Genomic DNA, 21,094 nt, shown 5'->3' on the forward strand with positions numbered 1-21,094 from the left:
CTAAATATAATGGAATAAAAAATAAAAAATCTCTAAAAGTTGTTACTAGTTTTTTATTTTAAACTTTTTTATATGAGTTTATATGGTGAAGAGCTAAAACAGCTGACAGGGAACTGATGTCCTTGGAGAAATAAAACAAATGACATATTTTTTTGTCGATGGCTTTAAGGATTTTCGAAACATACGGTTATACTATTTCAAACTGAGGAAATTCTATCATTTTATTTTTGATATTTTCTTTTTTTTTTTATCCTAAAAATTTTCCATCCAAACTCCAAAGTATCTGTAGATTTTTATATAGGGTTTATTGATTTATTTTTTTGGGTTTTTTATTTTTTTTTTATTTCAAGTAAAACTAATTCCAGTTGACTGGTTTTTGGAAAAGTGTTGGCCCAGTGATGCAGAAAGGGGTTGAGAATTGAGGGTGTTTTTTTTTTTTTATTTTGCTAAAGGTCCAAAGAGTATATCTTGAGTGAATATATATGTGTGTGTATGGACGGGTTGGTTTTTCACTCGACTAGAGGTCTACATCACAGTTGAATTTTCTCTCATAGTCCCATGTCTGTGTGTGTTCGCTATCACTATTTTTTTTTAACTCATGTAGACCCAACAAAGACCAAAAATAATAATAAAAAAAAAAATAGTGTCATAGAGAGATGTAAAACCTGGTAGTAGTTGCTGTGACCGATAAAAAAAAATAAATAAATAAAAAAAAACCTCAATTCCCACGAGCCCTGAAGGCCTTTCCTCTCTCCCTCAGCGATGAAAACCTCTTCATTCGTTATGTATGTTTTTTTTTTTATTTTTCTCTTTTTATTTTTTTCCTTGTTCATGCAAACCACCAGTAAAATTAGGCCATTCAACTCTTTCAACTATATTTTTCGTTTTGCTTCAACGTGGACTTTTCATTATGCCAATTTTTTTTATTTTTCTCCATTTTTTTTTTTACACAAATATTTTCGAGAATAGTTTTACTCTTTTATTCAGAGGCTTTGTTTTTTTTTTTTTTTTTATTTTAATAGTTTTTTTCTATTTTATTGTTCAATTTTAAAAAGCTCATAATTTTTTTTTCTATATTATTTGTTAGTTTGAATATTTAATATTGCAAAAAAAAAATTAATTATAGCTTTTAATTTATTTTTTAAGTCAAAAAATTATCAACTCCATTTATACCAATGAAAAATAGGTTTATCTTTTTTTCTCATTTGCCAATTGACAATTTACAATTGAGTATATGAGACATGATTTTACAGTCTAACTGGTAAAAATTTTTTTTAAATTTATTTGAATTTTCTGAACGTCATGCCAGCGTCAATTCACAATTTAAAAAATGAAAAAAAAAAATAATACTTTTTCTCTCAATTTTTTTATTATTTATTTTTTTTTTAATCCAGTGTTATTTTCATTATTCCCTTTCCTGTGTGTCCTACTCTCGCGTGATTCCCACGGGCTTTATAGTCTGCGTCAATATATACCCGCACACACCGTCACAAAAATCGCACCGGGGAATTCGACCGCCCGGATCGGACACGGCGAGCCAACTCTACCTTCATTTTTGTCCCTACAATATTTTTTTGTAACTCCCCCTTCAATATACATTTTTTTTTACATTCATTCATTCATTTTTTTTTTTTTATTCCTGGCAATTACAGCCTCGAAAACATCCAACAACCAAGCTACAGTAATTTTTTTATTTCTTATATTTTTTTAACAACAATTTTCAATTGAGATGAAGACATGTTCCAGTTGAAGCATATAATCGTCATAAAGCACTAACAATATTTATATAATACAATATTTAAAATGCATGATAAAAAAAATATAAAACTGTTAATCAAGTGATTGATAAATCTCATGGGTAAACTGAAAGAGAAATATGTGTTTTATTGTTGCAGGAGGATATGGATACAGTCAGTACACCATGGCAATTGGCAATGGTGCTTTATAGCAAGCTTGAATTCACGCTAAATTGCACCAACTTTGACTGAAATATATATACATTGATCCGTTGAAAATTGTATAGATATATACAAGCCCAATGAAAATCAAGAGAGGGTGAAGCATAAAGAAGAAAGATGAGTAGAAAAATTGTTGTCTGCCAACCAACAAACCAGAGACTTTCATGGCTATACTACAACAAAGTGGTGTGAGAAAATTTAGACATGACCGATGATGTTCATCTTGGAAAATCAGAGAAAATTGCCATTTTTATATTTATTTTTTATATTTTTTTATACAAAAATAAAATAGATTGTTGGCATGGCTGGATACTTCTGATTATTATGTATGTATACACACATATCAACCTACACATTAACATTATTTATCTTGCCAACAATTTTTTATCACTCATCAACAAATAAATAAATATTATATACATTTATTCAAAGTGCATATAATGTTACTTTTTATAAAAGCCAACATCATCATCTATTTTGCATTGTCATTATTTGACTCAGTCGTAATATAATTTTAAGTTACAATTTTACTTATTTATTTTTCTTAGCTAGCTATCAAAGTTTGTTGTATAATTTTATTTCTCTATCTCACTTGTAAGTCACTTTAAAAGACCAACAACAACACAGTCAACCTCTTCTTTTGCTTCTTCTTCTCAACAGGCCAGAGGCTTGTGTGTATGTATATCCTGGGAAACGACTCTGGGCTTATAAACTCGTCTTATGACCCACTTGGGATCACCCAAGAAGCAAGTACTGAAAATCGTTTTGTGGTTTACCCAAGGTACACACGTAATGGTGACGAGTTATTGCTTCCGGATTTTTAAATAATAAAATAATATCAAGTATCTTTAATATACAATATAATCTTTTTGATTTTTATATTTTTTATATTTACTTTTTTCCTTTGAGCAAATTTATTTATTGAAAATATTTATTATTTACTATTATATATTATGTATGTACTTTGTTAAACTTGGCAGGATTTGTCGTTTCTTTGTTGTCAAAGGATCGAGGTACATAATAATATATAAAACAATTTTTTTTTTTAAAAATGCATCTTTTGAGTTAATTCGATGCCAAAGGTTTAATATGTAATTGTTGAATATGATACTGTAAATTACACGTAAAACATAAGGCTTTTGACATTCAAAACGGATATTCACATGAGACTACCAATGAACGACGAACGTTGAGGATATGGATCCTTTTGACTTTTAGTATGAGACGATTCGTGAACAGAATAATAATAAATGTATATAAAGAAAAAATAAGTTGAAAGAGAAAAAAAAAAACTAGCGGGGAAATGAAAGAATGAAAATATACCTTAAGGGTAAAGCATCATCTTGATGTGTTGTATGCATTTATAAATTTTTATAAATTCACAACACGTTCAACATCTATTCAAACAACATATAGACATGCGTTCAAAAATGAAAATATTAAAATCGGATTTTGTGATTATTTTTAGAGAAAATTTTTGTTTATTTAGTTAAAAATAAATTATTGAATGACTGATGAATTTTTCAATATTTACAGCTAGTAAAAATCTAATTTAAAAAAATATTTGAATATTTGTAAAATAATATTTGATAAAAGTAAAAAATAAAATATGTTTTATGAAAAATGAGCAGATAGAACATCTTCAAAAGCCAACGGTGCTTTATCACTTTAATCTTTTGATTCTAGAAAAAAAAAAAAACCATTATTCTGCTGATATATATTTTTTATTATTATTTTATTATTATATTATTAAAGTCAGCCAACTTTTTGACTAGCAAACAATTGAAAATTTCAACAAGATCATTAAAATAATAATTAAAAAAAATATTATTATCATAAAAATTGAAATAATAAAGTAAAGTTTAATACTTATAAAGACTTTTTACGGTTAGTTTGAGATTTTATTTGAAAATTTTTAATTTTTTTTTTCGTTCTGTCTGTTGAATACTCGTATTTAACGACGGAAATAAAGAAATTCTTTGGACAGTCCAGAGAGGATTTAACCCACAGAGTATGCAATTAAAATAATTTCGTTTTGCTCGACGAAATTTTAAGTTAAAAAATAAAAGGGTGAACAAGTTTAAGTAAAATAGAATGAGCCAAGGGAACCAACAGCATAGAGTGGCTAACGGTCAAAAACTCTTGTGTCATGCTTCTATAACCCTTTATTATACAACGTTGTTTTTCGACAGTAATCAAAATTTTATTTAACTCTATAATTCTCACCATAAACAACAAAAATTATTTCATTTTTTTTTCTATATATTTCAATGTTTAATTCCAAATAATTCATTCTTATTTATTTTTTTTTTTTCATTTTTCAACACCATACAACAATTTTTCGATTCATCTATTTTTTTTTTTCAAAATAATTTTTCTTTTGTTCAACAACACACAAAGACACATTGTACTTTTTACATTATAAATTTAATTTTTTTTTATCTTCATTAATTATTTCTTTATGAAATTTTTTATATATAATTTTTTTTTTTTTTGTCAATCAATATATATATTTTAAATCGTCTGATTAATCAACCGGAATCTGTGGATTCGCATCAGGTGACATCGTGTGGTACGATCGGTATTAATTACTTCCACCGCTGGTCCACTTCTGACATAATAGAGGTTATCGAGTTTCATCATCAAGGCTTTATGAAACCCCACCAATAAACCTCAGTATATACATGAACGCATGAGTGTTTTGTGGTTTCAACGAAAATGCAAATAAATTGAAATACAACTTTTATTATTTCCTTTTTTTTTTTTTATTTTTTTCAACTGATCTAAATAAAAACTCTTGTTATGGATCAGTGGCTACTATCTATACATACACTCCAAAAAAAAAAAACATTTCTTTTTATCTTTAAATACCATTCAATTCTGCACAGCAAAATTTAAATTTACTGAATATTATTTCGATGTAAAATTCAAGAGTCAATGTAATTTTCAATTTTCGTAAAAACAACAATATCAGTTGAACATTCATTTGTTGACAAAAGAACTGTTGAAATAGCCAGACTTCAATCATCAATTTTATTTTTTTTATTTTTATTTTCAACAGTGTGTGAATGAAAAAGCCTATATGATGAAAATCGTGAGGTGACAAGAGGGGAATGTGAAGGGGGGTTTTATAAAGGTATAGGAAGTGCCTAAAAAAAACACCACAGAATAACAAACATACCAAACATATGAAAAACTCACCCCGAAAAAAAAAAAAAATACATGTAAACAGAAAAGGGGAAGCAACCAAGCGAAACAAAATGCCCAACTAGATATAAGCACACACAGATGTGAAACACATTTTCGTATATTTTTTTGTATTTAAATTTCCTCATAGATAAAAATAGATAAACTATTATTGAATAATTATAAATATCTAAAAAAGCAAGGCGTATATTATTAAAGTTACTTTGAATCTTGAGTTATTGATAAGATTTATTTAACGCCTATGTAAAAGTCCAGGAAGTACGCATGGCCCACTTTGATCCAGCTCCAACAAAGCATAAAGAGAGGCCTCTCTTTTAGGCCTCCAAAAACTTTGAAATATTTATATATGTTAAAAATAAAAAGAACAAGAAGACAAGAGAAACCATAGAAAGTAAAAAAAAATGAATAAGGCACTGCCCAAATGAGTTGTGGTCGTATGAATTCACAACAACGTTGAAGACATGATGAGTGAAAGAATAAAAGAGACAGTAAAATAAAGAAACAACAAGAAGTGAATAAAATAAAAAAAAAAATATTTTTTACAACAGTATATATAAGATAGTCTTGCTGTGTATATATATATATATAAAAACTAGAAATACAACAACCATCCGGACATGGACTACTTGATGGTAGTGTTCTTTGTGTTTAAAATATTGTGATAGAGGATGGGAAGCATGCTTGTCGAGCGTGAAATCAATGACACAAACCCACCACTTTAATATGTACATATATGTTATGTCATCTGATTCATATTCTGTACAACAACTCACGTGTCTTTCCTTACCATTTCCTATACTGATGATACCTCAAAATAATAACAGTAATAGTTAAATTCTATGTACTAAAAATGTTGTATAAAAATCATCATGTTTTTTCATTTTACAATTTTAAAAATATGTGGGTATTTTAAAAAAAACCATATTCAAGTTTCATCAACTATTTCTTCATATAAAAAAAGTCAAAAAACATTTATTTTTTTTTTATCAAAGAATTTACAACAAATAAGCTTGAATTTTGAAAAAACTTGTTGATAAAAATTTTTTTGTATGAACAATTTAAACAGCATAAAATCATTTATGAATTTTAAAATATATAAAGGGTTAAAATGTGACAGAGAGATGAAATTTTTTATTGATTCTCTGGGTACTCAGGGCATACACGCGTGCGGTAAATGACAAAGGACATTGGTTTGTACGCGTGTCGCTTTGTTCCACTTAAAACCAATATCTTATTTTATTTTTTTTTTTAACTTGGTATATAGATGTATTAACCCCTGTTAAATTCAACAGACTATTCAGTCTGACATATCGTTTGAGTAGCTATAAAATTGTCTAAAATATTTTTATCATATATATTTATCTATTTTTTTTTTCACCCCACACCATCATAGACAAAGAAAAGTAATGAAAAAAATTAACAACATAATTGTACCACAAGTATTTCATGTTTAGTTATACATACGCGAATATTGTTGAGCATTAAAATGTCAGAACAATTTAAACTTGAACTCATTATATTTAAAAAAATAAAAAACCCTTCAGGCAATTTGAGATAACACACACATGATTATGCAACATGTGATGTATTCATTAATTAAATCCAAATTATAGAGACACATTCTCACACGCAATAACTCTTTCTTTCATATTTTTTTTATTATTGAAATAATAACACTCTCGTAAATATAAATTAAATTAAAAATTATAATTTACATTTATACCTTTTAAATAATGACTTGATTAAGTATTTAAAAAATAAAAAACAATAAAAAAATTCATAAACAAAAGCTTTATAAAAAAGTTTTTAAAAAAGAGCTTTTTAAAAACGAGCTTTTCAAAAAATTATTCTTATTTTTTTTTTTTTTTTAAATTTAATATTTATAAATAAACAAATTTTCTTTGTTTATAATTATATTATTAATACATTGTTATTATATTTAAAGTAAAAGTCACATCGATAAATCGTTAAATATAATAGATAAATATAGTGGATGAAATCGTGATTCACGAGTAATTTAAAAACTCCATCACGCAAACTAGATTTCCGCATCACGAAAGTCCAGTTACACTATATACTCTACATATATATATATTTATAAAAAATAAATATGTTTAAATGTATTTGTATTGTTTGCATGTGTATTCGTGCATATAATCGTGTGCTTTGATTGTAAAAGGGGCGTCGCGCGTGCGCCCCAATGGAATCGTCTTCTTTGTCGCGTGCGTGACGCACGAAACCGTTGTGTACCACGATTATAACAGTCCAATAGAATGGTTATAAAATAAAAAAAAAAAAAAAAGAGTTAACATATAATAATATACAGGGTGCTATATATATTCATTCTTGAAAGAAATATATTTTAGAGGACAAGAACAAGAATGATACACAACCAGTCTTATAAACCTGTTTTTACTCTTCTTTGTTCTTTGTTCTCATTACGACACTTTCACCATAAAAATCTATCTCTTCCTTGTTGATATTTATTTATTTTTTATTATTATTACGTGTCATTCAACTTGGCTATAATTTTTATGATTTTTTAAATATATTTTCTTATATGACAATCTCGAGATCATTGGGGATCTATAGATCAAAATTTATCGTTGATATTTTAAGAGATTTAAATTCATACAAGCGTTGATTTATCAATCCACACAGTTATACATTCGTATATGACTATGATAAATAATAAAAAATAATTATAAATGACAAATTTAAGATTGATTTGTGATGTTTATAAATTATAATTGAGTTGATTTTAGTTGGGGGAGAATTACAAATCCTAAATTGAGCTTAAAGGCATGTGTGTATGTGTTAGACGTGGTCCATTGGGAAAAGATATATACATATATGATGAAGGAGAATGAGAAAATACACATTATCAAGTGTGAAACAGTTACGATAGGGGTCGTAGGTCAATTTGAACCAATTCCAGCAATGTTGAGTATTTAAATTGAGTCTATTTAACTTAACTTCCTATCTAATAGTCTCTCAAATACCAAAATTTATTTTCCTCAAATTAATTTTCCATTTTTTGTTTATTAATTAACTGTATAATTAACAGTTTAATTTTTTTTTATTTTATTTCAAATTTTCAAATGATATTTATCGCAATAGTAAAATTTAATTTTAAATATATATATATTTTTTTTTGATGTGATAAAATATACAAGATAAAAAAAAAATAAAAGAATAATAGAACAAATATATATAAATATAAATAATTTATTATAAATCAAAGTTTAATAATAATAAATAAAAGACAAGATTATAACAAAAGTAAATAGGTGAAAAGTCAAAGTAAAATAAAAATCTATGAGGTCATGCTCCGGTCACTGACACCATCCTAGTTCCAAGTGCACAGGTTAACATTGTTGTATATCTTCACAACTGACCATTGAGTATACATAACAAAGTTATAACCCTCAGCTGTATATGTACATGTATAACTGTGCATATATACATGAATAAATAATAAGTATATATAAAGGTAATAGTAGTAGTATAAAGTGATGCTGCTGTTGGATGGTATGACTTTGAGGGTCTTGACTTTACATGTATATGTATTTCAAAGTGACCAGTTGAGAAAGCATCATGTATTGAATCCAGGAGGTATTGTATGGTCCCTTGCTATGCTGTCATTCACAAACCAATGGATAACAGACAAATCAGTTGAAGATTCAGTCATAATATATATTGCACTTGACAGGCTACATTGTAACATCTAACTTTGTTGTCAATTTCTTTTTTAAATTATATTATATTTGACAATTGACTCTGTCTTTTGTGATAAGACATCCCGGGATAAATTTATTACTTTGTGGCTGTAATATAATCATTGTTTTTAATTTATAAAATTGAATTTAAAAATATATAATTTTTTATTTCCTTTGATGATTTGATGGCTCTTGCTCGTTTTGAAAATTTTTTAGGTCAAGCGGTCATTATCGAACCCTAAAAACTTTGTCATACTTGAAAAAAAAAATATATAAAAGGGTGTAAAAGTGCCTCTGAGGGAGAGTTTATATATATATATACACACTTTGTCTCTGCAGAGTTGATCCGCTAACACAGACTTTTCTCATCGTTTGTCTCACGAGTTTGAAATAATGATAAAAAAAAAAAAAAGAAACAGAGTAAAGGATAATCCAGCATGACTGGTAACGACTGGCAACGTTGAATCAAGATCACAACAGGCAACATTGTAAACATTGTAAAGTTGTTGGAGAGTATTGAGTTGAGTTGGTAGAAAAGTAGAAAGAAAGTACAAGAAATTGTTTGGTGTAAAAGTTATTTGGATGATGGGAGAATAAAAATAAAAAACAAACAAAGTTAAAAATAAAGAAACAAAGTTAAAAAAAAAAAAAGGATCGAAGGTAGTAGTAGTCGTCAAAGCTCAAAGCGCCTTTACCATTGTCGCCTTGAACCGTACTTATCGTTAGTACCAGTCTTCTAATTGGACTTGTGAAACATCCTGGTCTTCACAGAACAAAAAAAAAAAATATACAAGCTTTGGTAACGTGATTTTTCCTCTACTATATATTTTACTATTTATTTTATTTTTATTTATTTTTTATTTTCTACTTTTCTTTATTTAACATTATTTTTATTTAAAACTTTGTTTTTTTATTTTTTTTCATTTTGCAAACAGGTACAAAAAAATTTATATTACCACAATGAAAAAAATTTTTTTAAATATGAAAAATTTGTGTATTCATACAATAGCGAATTGGTAGAAAAAAAAAAAAGGGGCTTGCTGGAAAAAAAAAATGGCATCTAGCCAATAACGCTAATTTTATTGGATTTAGAACAACGAATTTTTTTTTTTTTTTAACTCTAGCTCAGTGCACTTTTAATCCGCTATTTTAACAAGTTCTTTTGACACACTAATAAAGCTTTTTTCATATAAGCTTTATGTTACTTTTCATATTTTATATAATAATAATTTTTTTCCATTTTTTTTCCATCACTTTGTGTGTATCGTTTGATTTTTCAGACAGCATTCTCTGGATGAAGAATATATATATAGTCAATTTATTTTGTACCAAGTATCTCACTGATGAGGACACGAACAAAGAGGTAAAAAAAAAAAAAATATATAATGATAAAAAAGTGAACTAGTAAAAAAAAAAAAATGCGGTGTCTCGGACGTGCCTGACTCCTTGCTCTAACCCGTGTTCTATAATTTTGGGTGAGCAAAGTTTCAGGTGTGTTCGCGACACTTGATGTCAACCAAAGAAAATAATACAAATAATAATAATGTTACTATAAAAAAATTCAATAATCAATGAAATATATTCTTAAGGATTATTGATGTAAAATGCACTTGATTTTTTTTTATCTATACCTCAAGTTGCATCAACCCCCTTAACTATTGACTTCTTATAACAACCATTCTATTTTGCTCTCTCTGCAATTCTACTAATGGCCACTGATTCGTTCAAGGAGAATAAGACAATTGTTCGAACCACGGAAACTCCATGGGGTCGTCTTATTGACTTTTCCCTTTCCTAAACTCTTTTTTTTTTTATTTTTTTTTACTTTTTTTTTCTTAGCTCTCTTCTATTATACAGACAAGCATTATTTCCAATCTTCTTTTCTATTATGTATTTTTAACTTAGTGAAATTCAGCATCTGCCAAGGATCGTATATACATTTAAATAATTTATAATTAAATGTAAATATCATGATTATTAAAATACAATATGGATGAACAATTCCTTGATTATACTCTGACGCCTGAAGTTTGCTTTTTACCTTGCCAATTTGGCTCCCAATGTGGGGTTTTATATTTAAAAAAAAGGTGAGCAAAGTTTCAGGTGTGTGAGTGAATTGAGGATCACAACTTTATATATTATTATTGATAAGATACATCAAGACAAATTAAACACAACAACTCAACAAAAAGGTAAAAAAATTATTTATAAAATATTATACTTTAGTGACATGTCATTCAAATAAAAAATCATAACTGACTTTGAATAAAAATATATAATAATTTACAATAAAAATTTTGACAACTTTTATATAACTTGACCTTAATATTTTTAAAAAATGTAAATCAATATATAATTTTTCTTGTTTTTCAATTTTATTTTATTATGAATAATAAATTAATTATTCATTATATTCAAATGAAAATTTAATGACACTTTAATGTTCAGTTTTGTAGAAAAAAAAAAAAAAAACATAAAAGTTTTAAATAAATTATAAACAAGGTATATATTATATTTATATTTTATGACTTTTGGAAGTCGGGCAGTTAATAAATAAAAATCATGACAACATTTAATGTCAATCACTTGACAGTTGACTTGGCGGTATACTGTGACAACTTACACGATAAATAGATGCTTATTATTTAATGAATATTGATTATTTTTTTTTGTTATTTAATGTACATATTTTAATAAACTTTTTCTTTATTATTTATGACTATTTTTTATAATTTATATTTTTAAATTTTGCTGCAATTTCATCTCTTTTGACTGCAAGCAACCAAGTATATTTAATATTATATTTTTTATATGTAATCTACATCGTCACGTGAGAACACACGACACTCGTTACGCGATATCTACAAATAGGTCACCGTAACAGTGATACTTCCTTAGCGTCCATAATTTCTATGTATGACCTTAGGCCGCGCCTGCGTCAACCGCAAATTCATATTACTTTTTTATTATTTATATATTTTAATTTTTTTTTTTTATTTACTTAAAACCTTGCTTCTTGTTATTATTTTCATTATGTTATATTATAAAACCTGTATTTATTTTTATTTTTTTCATTGAGCTTAATCTCGATGAGCCTTTGTGTAATTTTTATTTTTATTTTATTTATTTAATCTAATATCGATTACACGTAAAATTCTGCAAGAAATATTATTGCATAACTTTTATACACGCCCAGGGATTATATTCATTATAAATATTTATAATTAATAATAATAATCTTTGTGTATTAATATTATGCTTGCGTATTTTGATGGCAAATATTATACTGTCAATAAATTGATTTATTTTATTCAAGCCTTTTGGATATTGGAAAAAATATAATAAATGAACAAAATGATTTATAAATAGAGGAAGTAAATTTTATCATTGCACAATTGCAAGTCTGTAAGAAGCTTTGTAATAAAAATGAAAAAAAAAAATAAAACAAGTGTGTCACTGGGTTCATTTGAACGAACGACAACAAAGCTCTTTGTTGAAAAAAATAAATTTTTTTTTTTTATTATTTTAATCTCAATTTCACATTCGAATTTTTATCGACATTATATTTCACTCTTTGGATTTAAAGTCATTCAACCCTCATATAACATTTTCATTTTCCATTCTTATTATTATCACTGGTATTAAATTTTTTTTTTTTATTTTTTCTTCTTTCAATTTTACATTATTTTTATAAAGTTTTTTTTTTTTTATTATTAATTTATTTTTTAAACTTATTTTTCTTTCATTTTATATAAACCTTCTACCACGTCTCAACTGTGATTTTTTTTTCTTAGACTCAATTTTATTTACTGCACACGCAGACTCAAAGTAAATTACCGCTGCAATATCGTGCCATATCGATTGACTCAAGTCCCATTGGATTTTCCAATTTTATACGAAATATATTTTTAGTCAAATCAGCCATTTCATCCAGTACCATTAAAGTTAAACGAACGACGAAAGTAATCCATTTGACTCACTCAATTCACTTATTATTTTTTTTTAAATTTTAATTCTCCATCACGGATTCTTGAATAATAACAAAAAAAATTAAACTCATTTTTGCCTAATTAAATCATCAATTATTTATACAACATTGTTTTTTAATTTTTAAACTAATAACTCATCAATTAAATAATCAATAAATGAAAATTTCAAGTCTTTTAAAAATTATTATTTTTTTTTAAATATGATTGACTGGCAAATCATGTAAAAATTAAATAAAAATATAAAAAAAAAATTCCCTAAGGTTATATCTCATCATATTTCACAACCACATCCAAGACTCATTTACTTTACAAAATAGTTTGTAAATATGCAAATTTAAAAATAAAACTTGACACAAAAATAAGGGCTCACAAAGTCCTCCGGCATGGAAAATAGTTGAGGTAAAAATAAAAGCATATAAAGGGGGTGGTAAAAGAGTGATGCGTGAATTTTAAGTGTTTCTTAGGTAAAAGTCGGGAAAAACTAAAGAAACAAAAAAAAGAAAATGTAAAATAGAATAGAAAAAATAAATAGTAATAATAAAAAAAAATAAAATTTTAAAAAGAAGAGTAGTAGTAGACAGTCACCCTCACAACGCCAACTGCAACTGGGGAATAAATTTTCCAACGAAAAGCTTCTATATAATAATAATCACAATAATAATAATAATAATAATAATAATAATAATAATAATAATAATAATAATAATAATATAAAATGGCCGTTGTACTGTCATCAAAAGTGTGGAGAGCTTATGAATAAATATGAAACAAGTTTTTTCGTATGAATATTTTTATCTCAAATAATATTTTTTTAAAAATCACCATCACCACCAAACTGTCGTCAAATGATAAAAGAAATATATTATAAAAATTTTAATAAAACAGTTTATTCTCAATTTGTTTTTTTATATATATTTTTTTTTTAAATGGTATAATTAATTTAATTTTTTAAAAGTTTATGGCTTGTTCAATCGTAATTGTACGTCAGTTGTAACAATTTAAATGAGATATAATTTTTAAAAGAGGGAAGTAATTTTTAGAATATATAAATATTTTTTATTATGAAGAATTTAGTCTAGTTGGTATGTACTTCATGTCGTTATTTATTGTGAGATAACACTGCCAGTCGTTGATGAAATTTCATTTGGGTTATATGATGTTTCGTTTTTTAATTTATAGAATTTTTTTGATGTTTTGTTTTTTATTTTTTTAAGGCTGTTTAATTGTTGGGGAAGGTAATTAAAGAGTATGGATGAAAATGTAGATGAGGAAATTATCAATTAGAAATTATATTAATATTTTAATAATTGTTAAGGTGACTATTTTACGTTAAATTTATCTGAGATATTTTTTTAATTTCAAACGGTCAAATTGAAAATTTAAAATAATATTAATGAAATTTTCAGTAAAGAAGAATAGATAATTGCTTTATTGATAAAAGTATGAATATTTAAGAATGATAAAAAGGCAATAAATAAAATAACTATCATTATGTGTATATAATTAATTTTTTTTGCAATTGGAAATACTTTCTCAACTCTCAAGTTGTTAAAATAGTTTAAGTAAATTTTCAAGGTACCTTTGAGAAAAATTACAAATTAATAAAAACGGTAAAGAATATCTAATAAATTATAAAATTGATATTATTTTTCATATTAATCATTTATCTGAAAAAAACTCAGGACAATATTATTTTTCAATTTTTTTTCATTTATTCTACCGACAATAGTAACACTGGCTAGAATAAAATAAAAATACCACAATTACATTCATTTTTTATTTTTTCGTCAACAATGACCACAAACTGTGCATTTCATTGTTATGCTAAATTCATAAAATTATATTGATCGTCGAGCCGCAATATAATAGAATACATAAATGTAAAATGACTGGTGTATTACGAGATAGTACAATAATCCTCGTAATTTTATTTTTAAAATGTTAAAAAAAATATTAATCATAATATAAAAAAAGTAAAGAAACAAATATAAAAAGAAAAATGTTTTTTAGATGAAAAATAAAAGAAGATTGAGATAGGTGATAGAAAGGAAAAAAAAAAAACCATCAAAAAAGAAAAAAATTAAGAAGATGAAAAGACGTGGCTTCTACGAAGGAAGCCGGTAATGGTGAAGTGAAATAAAAAGAAAAAAAAAATTTTTTAAATAAAAAAAATAGTTGCACGTCTTATACCAAAGAGCATTGTCCGGTCCATCATTTGCATTTTGAAGCTACGTGTCACTGAACTTATTTTTCAAATAGAGCCGACATTTTTATCATAGTTTTTTTTTTTTTTTTATTTATTTCAACAACGTGATTGTTGTTAAGATAAATTTCCACATACAAAAAAAAATAAAAGAAATGAATAAAATTATTTAATAAATTACAAATTTCATTTAATCTTATTTGATAATTATATTTTTATAATAAAAATAATAATAATTATAATATATTTAATGCAAAATTTAAAATAAAATTTCAAGTTTTATTTTTATATATTTTTTTAATTCATTATTGTTGAAAGTGCAAAACCTCACCTTTATTTCTACGACACTTTTCAAGTGGCCTGAGGTGAATAAAGGATCTTTCTTTTCAGAGACTTCTAGGATTCTCACAACTATTACAACTACGCTTTTTTTTTACATTATTTTTTTTTTTCATCACTCTAGTTTTTCTTGGCTATTTTTTTTTTGAACCACCCCATTGATTTTCTCAGTGTATTCAGACTTCTTGTGTGCGTGGTCAGGAGAATCGAGTATAACGGAACTCCAACATTGAGGTACCTCATTTTGCACTTACGATAACATTGTTCAACAACACCAACATTGTAAATCGATTGGAATTGCGTCAGTTGCCAGACTGTACGAAATAACGTTCAACGATCTGTGACGCCAACAGATTTTTCCTACGGGCATCATTGAGGTTTTTCTATATACATTTTTTTTTTATTTATTTATTTTGTTTTTTCTTTGTTCAATTCATTGTATCTATTTATTATTATTATTATTTTTCTTTTGTGTATCCATTTGTCTATTCATTATTTTTTTTAGACAGTATATTTATTGTTTTTGTTTTTAAAATGTTTATCCTCATTGTTGAGGGATTTTCATATTTTTCATTTTGACATTTAATTTTTATAAATGTCAACATATTTTATTTTTGTTTGGTTATATTGTTTTTATTTTCAAGCAAAATAATTGATCAAGCATTTTTAAAAATAAGGACACAAAAATTATAAGCAATTTTTTAAAAAATAATTACTATTGATGTGTTTTCTTTGAAGAAATTAAAAAAACTTAAAACTTGAAAATTAATATAAATATTTATCACCTTGAGGCTAGAAAAATAAAAATTTTTATTAAAAAAAAAATGAGTAGATAAGCTATTTATTCCGATAATAATAAATAATTCAAATTCAAATTATCAGACATTTTTAATTACTCAATGGTATCAACAGTCGATAAAAAAGATATTATTAATTTTAAAAAATGGTTAATGGGGAGTGGCGCGTGTGTAGTCAAATCGATCAATCGCCATCTTGACTTTTTCACAACCTCTGTGCTTTTTTCTGACTGCAAAAAATACACGTCTAGTGTAAAAATTATTATTAACAACAATTTAATTAATATAAATAATATAATCATGATTGGAAGTCAAATGGTAAGAAGATTTGCAACAAGTGCACTTCTTCGTCATGGAGCTGAAACTGGTGGACGACCAGGAATGGTATGTTACTCATTATTATTTTACAATTTTACAATTGCATAACATCCTCATATCATCAGTGCCAAATTAAATTATATACTGTCAATATTTATAATTAATAAATTAAACAATTTCTATTATATTTACAATATATTAATGGATATATTTTTATTGTTATTTTAACAATATAGAACTTACCATTCGACACCAACAACAAATACAAGTTGACAGCATATTTCATCTTGTTCTTTGGAAGTGGTCTTGCTGCACCTTTCCTCATTGTTCGCCATCAATTGTTGAAGTAAACATGTAAGTAACAATCAACAAATTCATCATGTTATCATGATAATTTTCTAAATATCAAAATGCCAAAAAAAACAATGACATTTCTGTTTTTATTTTAGATACACATCAATAGAGTAGTCACTAATTGGCATATTGAAAAAAAAAAAAAAAAATTACTCAATTATCTCTTTATCAAGTGTATATAATATCAATAATAAATAATAAAAATTAATTCGTGTCAGTCAATTATTTATATCAACATTAAAATTCTAAAATTAAATTATTTTTTTTTTTTTTATTAATCAAATCATAAGCCTGACTGTACAGGTTTTAATGTAAATTATAAATAATTAAGTTAATTAAATCTTACAACTATTATCTTTACTAGATAAAGAAAAACTAGGAAAAAAAATAAATAATAATATTGTTAATTGTAGACGACTCTGAATAATCTTCAACTATTTAAAAAAATTTTTTGTTTTTTTATCTGTCAAAATCTGGGAATGGCACTGGTGGCCTTGAACTTTTTTTTTTTGAAGAATCTAAATAACAAAAATGATAATTTAATTAACATTACATTGATATTAATGAAAATATAATTTTTAAAAATTAATAAATTACGTTGTTTAGGATATTCCTTGTGTTGTGAATGACTGCACTCTTTGCAATGTTCACCATGTGAACGATATGAATCAATGCAACAAATTGGAATCATTTTTTCACATTTTCTTTTTGGAATCATCTGTGAAATAAATTTAATAAATTAATTGAAAATTATATTTTAAATTTTGAATAACTCACATCAATTCCATAAACATATGGCTGCATAGGATTTTTATTTGTTTTTTTCTTTTTTTTCTTTGGCTGTTTCCAAATAATTTCATCATCATCAGATGGATTTTCTTCAATTTCCATTTGAGGAATTAATGGAGATGTTGTTTCATCTTCATTTGAATTTTCTGGTGACATTTTGTCTGCTTGTTTTTTTTTACAACATTTTCTTCGAAGAATAATCAAGCCAATGACAATTATCGTTATAATTACAATGAAAATAATAAGTGGTGACCAAGTCCAGATCTTGAAAATTAAATAATATATCAATTAACATATTAAAATATATATATTTCTTAATTAAAATATTTAAAAAAACTAGACATTACTGTTTCATAGCAGCCTTCTACAAAAGGATTAGTACAAACGTGACAAATTCTTGCACCAATAGCCAACTGATACGTGCCAAAATCACATCTTTTACATCTTGATGATAAATCTTGGCTATGAAAACCAGTTGAACAAGGTGCTGTTAACAAAAAGAAATCAATTAACATATAATTAAAAAATTAATTATAATAGTATCTTACAGCAGTGAGTATTGTGAAGACCATATCCAGCTGGACAACCAACCAACAAGCCAACATCACCATCAGCATCACCACGTATACTTCTATCATTTCTTCCATCAGCCCAAATTCTTTTATAACTATTATCAACTGGTACCAATCTATTTTCTCGATGATGTGGCAATCTAAAAGCAACTTTAAAATTAAAGTTTTTTCTATAAAAAAATTCCACCACAAATTAATTTGTTCATTTTTTTTTTTTTAATTATATTATCAAAAATATTAAATTATATAAATTAATTAATACTCACTTGTTTTTTTTAATATTTCACGTAAATTTCTACTTAATAATAGAGATATTTTATCTTGTACAGCTTTACGACAACGAATGCCACATTGTGATGTACCAATTGGAAAAAATGTTGACATACTTGATGGAACAATCATCATTTTTATTGATACCTTAAAAAGCAAAACAATACATTAAAAATTTAATTATTAAATGTAATTTATATTTTTAGTTACCTCTTGATGTAAACATTCTGGTGCAAATATAAATGCATCACAAATATTATTTTGACATAATATTTCATTGAGTTTATTTGGCAAGTATGTTGACAATGCATCAAGTTGTATATCATCACAATCATCAAGTTTATAACGATTACCACCACGTAATAAATATCTTGGTAATGTAACTATTTCAATTTTATGTAAATAATTATTTTTAATAGCATCTTCATTATCTGGATCAATGTATGACAATGTACATGAATAATTTCCTGTGTCTTTTGTATCAACATCGTATAATTCCAAATTTCCATTTTTCCTAATTGTTCCTAAATATTTAGTTATACAAGTTGTTCTATTTATCATTAATTTTTTATAAATAAATATAATTTTATTTACCAGATATTGGTTGACCATCAATACGACTCCAGGTGTAATTTGGTCGACTTAAACTCATCAACCAATTGATCTCTTCACCCTCGTGACTGCATGGTATGTGTAAATCTGATCCAGGAAATGACAGTACTTCATGTTCTGTTAATTTTATTATTAATTAAAATTATTTATTATTGTAAATTAAATTTATTATTTTACCGTGATTTTTCATGTCTTCTAGACGAAGAACATCCTCAAGCTCTGTTGATTTTATGTACTTTAAACCTTTTGCTTCAGCCAATTCACGACGTGAACGTGGAAATACATCACCCAATACACCAGATGATGATAAAATTATTTCATCATCAGTTGGAATAAATTTATCACATGAATAAGTTGATATTTTATCAAGCAAATCACGTTTATGATATAATAATTTTTTTAAACTCAACACAGCATTATCCATATCACAAATTAAACTTGAACTTTTTTCTTCTCTTTTTTTAGAAAATTTTTCATCAAGTGTTGCATTATTTAACACTAATTTTTTATTCATTTTTGAAACTGTATTTTTTTTATTAACTTGACGAGTGTCTTTGTGTTTTGAATGATTATTTTTTAATTTTTTCTTTGAATTAACTTTTGATAATGAAGTTTTTTCAACTGATTTTTTTTTTTTTTTATCATTAGCTTTTGGGGTTTTATGTTTACTTGGCTTTGAGTGATGAAGTGATGTTGATTTTGAGCACAAATGACGTCCAACTTTTGGACTTGATATGTAATTATCGTCAAATGATTCTTCATCGTATTGAAGTCCTTGCAATGATCGACGTTTAAAATGTATATTTAAATTTGTTAATGATTTATCAGTTTTTTTTTTCGAATCTTTACTATTACCAGTTAAAAATTTTTTTATATTTTCACTCATTTTATCAAGCTTTTCATCACTTGATTTTTTATCTTGTAATTTTTTTTTATTTGCTAATTTTTTTTTAGCATCATCATGATCCTTTGATAAATGTTTATCAGGTTTTTTACCTTTATTATGTTTTTCATTTTTTTTATCAACTTTTTTACTTTTATTATTTTTAATTTTATTATTTTTATCTTTATTAACTTTTTTATTATTTTTATTTGATCTTATTTCAATTTTTAAAGGCTTCATATTTTTTTTAGATATATTTACATTTTTTTTTATTATTGATGAATTTTTAATTACCGGTGGATCTTTTATTCTTTTACGAATTATTTGAAGTGTTGTATTAACATTTTTTTGTAAATTTAAAATTTGATCAATCAATGCCCTCAATGATTTTTTATCATTTTCATTTGTTAAAAAATTTGATTCAATATTATTTGTTTTAAAATTATCTTCACGTTTATTTCTTTGATGATGATTAACAATTTTCTTACCTTTTTTCTGGTGTGTTATACTTTTAGTAGATAATTTATGATCATTTTTTTTCTTCAATGAATACATTATACGAATTTTTTCATCAAGCTTATCAACAGGATGACTCAAAGGTAAATCAGAGTTATCCAAACTATCAATAGACATTTTTTCATCAGCTTCAATTGCTCGTAGTTTTCTATTCAACTCTTCAATTAATTTATTTTTAATTTCATTGTCAATGTTGTTACGTTTTATTTTATTCATCCAATGATTACGTTTTATTTTTGATTTTTCTGGTAGATTCATTTTTCTGTCAGTCATTTTAGATGTTAATCTTGATTTTTCATTTTTATTTATTATATTTTTTTTATATTTTTCTGATAAATATTTATTTTTTAATAGCTTTACATTGTCTGGTGATTCTTGTCTTGATAAATCAATGGTAAATTCACTTTTAGTCTCTTCATGTGGTGGCCCAGTACCATTAGCAACTTCTTGTGTAACTTTAATCAACAATTCTGGATCAATGATATTTCGTGTATTTTGTGATTCAAATACTGATCTTAATATTTTATCAGCAACATGAGTTATCATTTCATCAAGATTATCACCATTA

At 25.5% G+C, this 21,094-nt stretch overlaps 2 protein-coding genes and 1 long non-coding RNA gene across 3 annotated transcripts in view; 2 read left to right on the forward strand and 1 right to left on the reverse strand.

The window, feature by feature from the left end:
• The window catches only part of LOC122849842, a 45,752-nt gene extending 40,031 nt beyond the window's left edge, over window positions 1–5,721 (forward strand). Inside the window, exon 3 of the long non-coding RNA XR_006373600.1 lies at window positions 1,896–5,721. This is a non-coding gene — a long non-coding RNA (uncharacterized LOC122849842). The remainder of the gene's footprint in view (window positions 1–1,895) is intronic.
• A 10,668-nt stretch (window positions 5,722–16,389) lies between these two features.
• LOC122849843 (cytochrome c oxidase subunit 7C, mitochondrial-like) lies at window positions 16,390–17,090 on the forward strand. The gene is made up of 3 exons (XM_044148685.1): window positions 16,390–16,596; window positions 16,767–16,884; window positions 16,980–17,090. Exons 1-2 carry the CDS (start codon window positions 16,513–16,515, stop codon window positions 16,878–16,880), a joined length of 198 nt encoding a protein of 65 aa, XP_044004620.1. The 5' UTR covers window positions 16,390–16,512; the 3' UTR covers window positions 16,881–16,884; window positions 16,980–17,090.
• A 40-nt stretch (window positions 17,091–17,130) lies between these two features.
• Window positions 17,131–20,799, reverse strand: LOC122850660. The gene is made up of 10 exons (XM_044149792.1): window positions 20,499–20,799; window positions 19,305–19,625; window positions 19,110–19,244; window positions 18,726–19,039; window positions 18,512–18,662; window positions 18,222–18,395; window positions 18,021–18,160; window positions 17,662–17,937; window positions 17,482–17,602; window positions 17,131–17,402 (listed from the first exon to the last, which is right to left on the reverse strand). The coding sequence occupies exons 1-10, from the start codon at window positions 20,797–20,799 to the stop codon at window positions 17,344–17,346; spliced, it is 1,992 nt and encodes a 663-aa protein (XP_044005727.1). The 3' UTR covers window positions 17,131–17,343.
• Between the last annotated feature and the right edge of the window lie 295 nt (window positions 20,800–21,094).

Source organism: Aphidius gifuensis, linkage group LG2 (assembly GCF_014905175.1).
Source record: "Aphidius gifuensis isolate YNYX2018 linkage group LG2, ASM1490517v1, whole genome shotgun sequence".
In the NCBI taxonomy this organism is placed as follows: domain Eukaryota; kingdom Metazoa; phylum Arthropoda; class Insecta; order Hymenoptera; family Braconidae; genus Aphidius; species Aphidius gifuensis.

Coding starts and splice junctions, on each gene's coding strand:
- LOC122849843 (XM_044148685.1), top strand. CDS start 16,513: ATGATTGGAAGTCAAATGGTAAGAAGATTTGCAACAAGTGCACTTCTT. Junction 16,597..16,766: donor CTGGTGGACGACCAGGAATG/GTATGTTACTCA, acceptor TTAACAATATAG/AACTTACCATTCGACACCAA.
- LOC122850660 (XM_044149792.1), bottom strand. CDS start 20,799: ATGACTGACAGAAAAATGAATCTACCAGAAAAATCAAAAATAAAACGT. Junction 17,938..18,020: donor TAGAAGGCTGCTATGAAACA/GTAATGTCTAGT, acceptor TTAATTTTCAAG/ATCTGGACTTGGTCACCACT. Junction 17,403..17,481: donor CAAGGAATATCCTAAACAAC/GTAATTTATTAA, acceptor TTTGTTATTTAG/ATTCTTCAAAAAAAAAAAGT.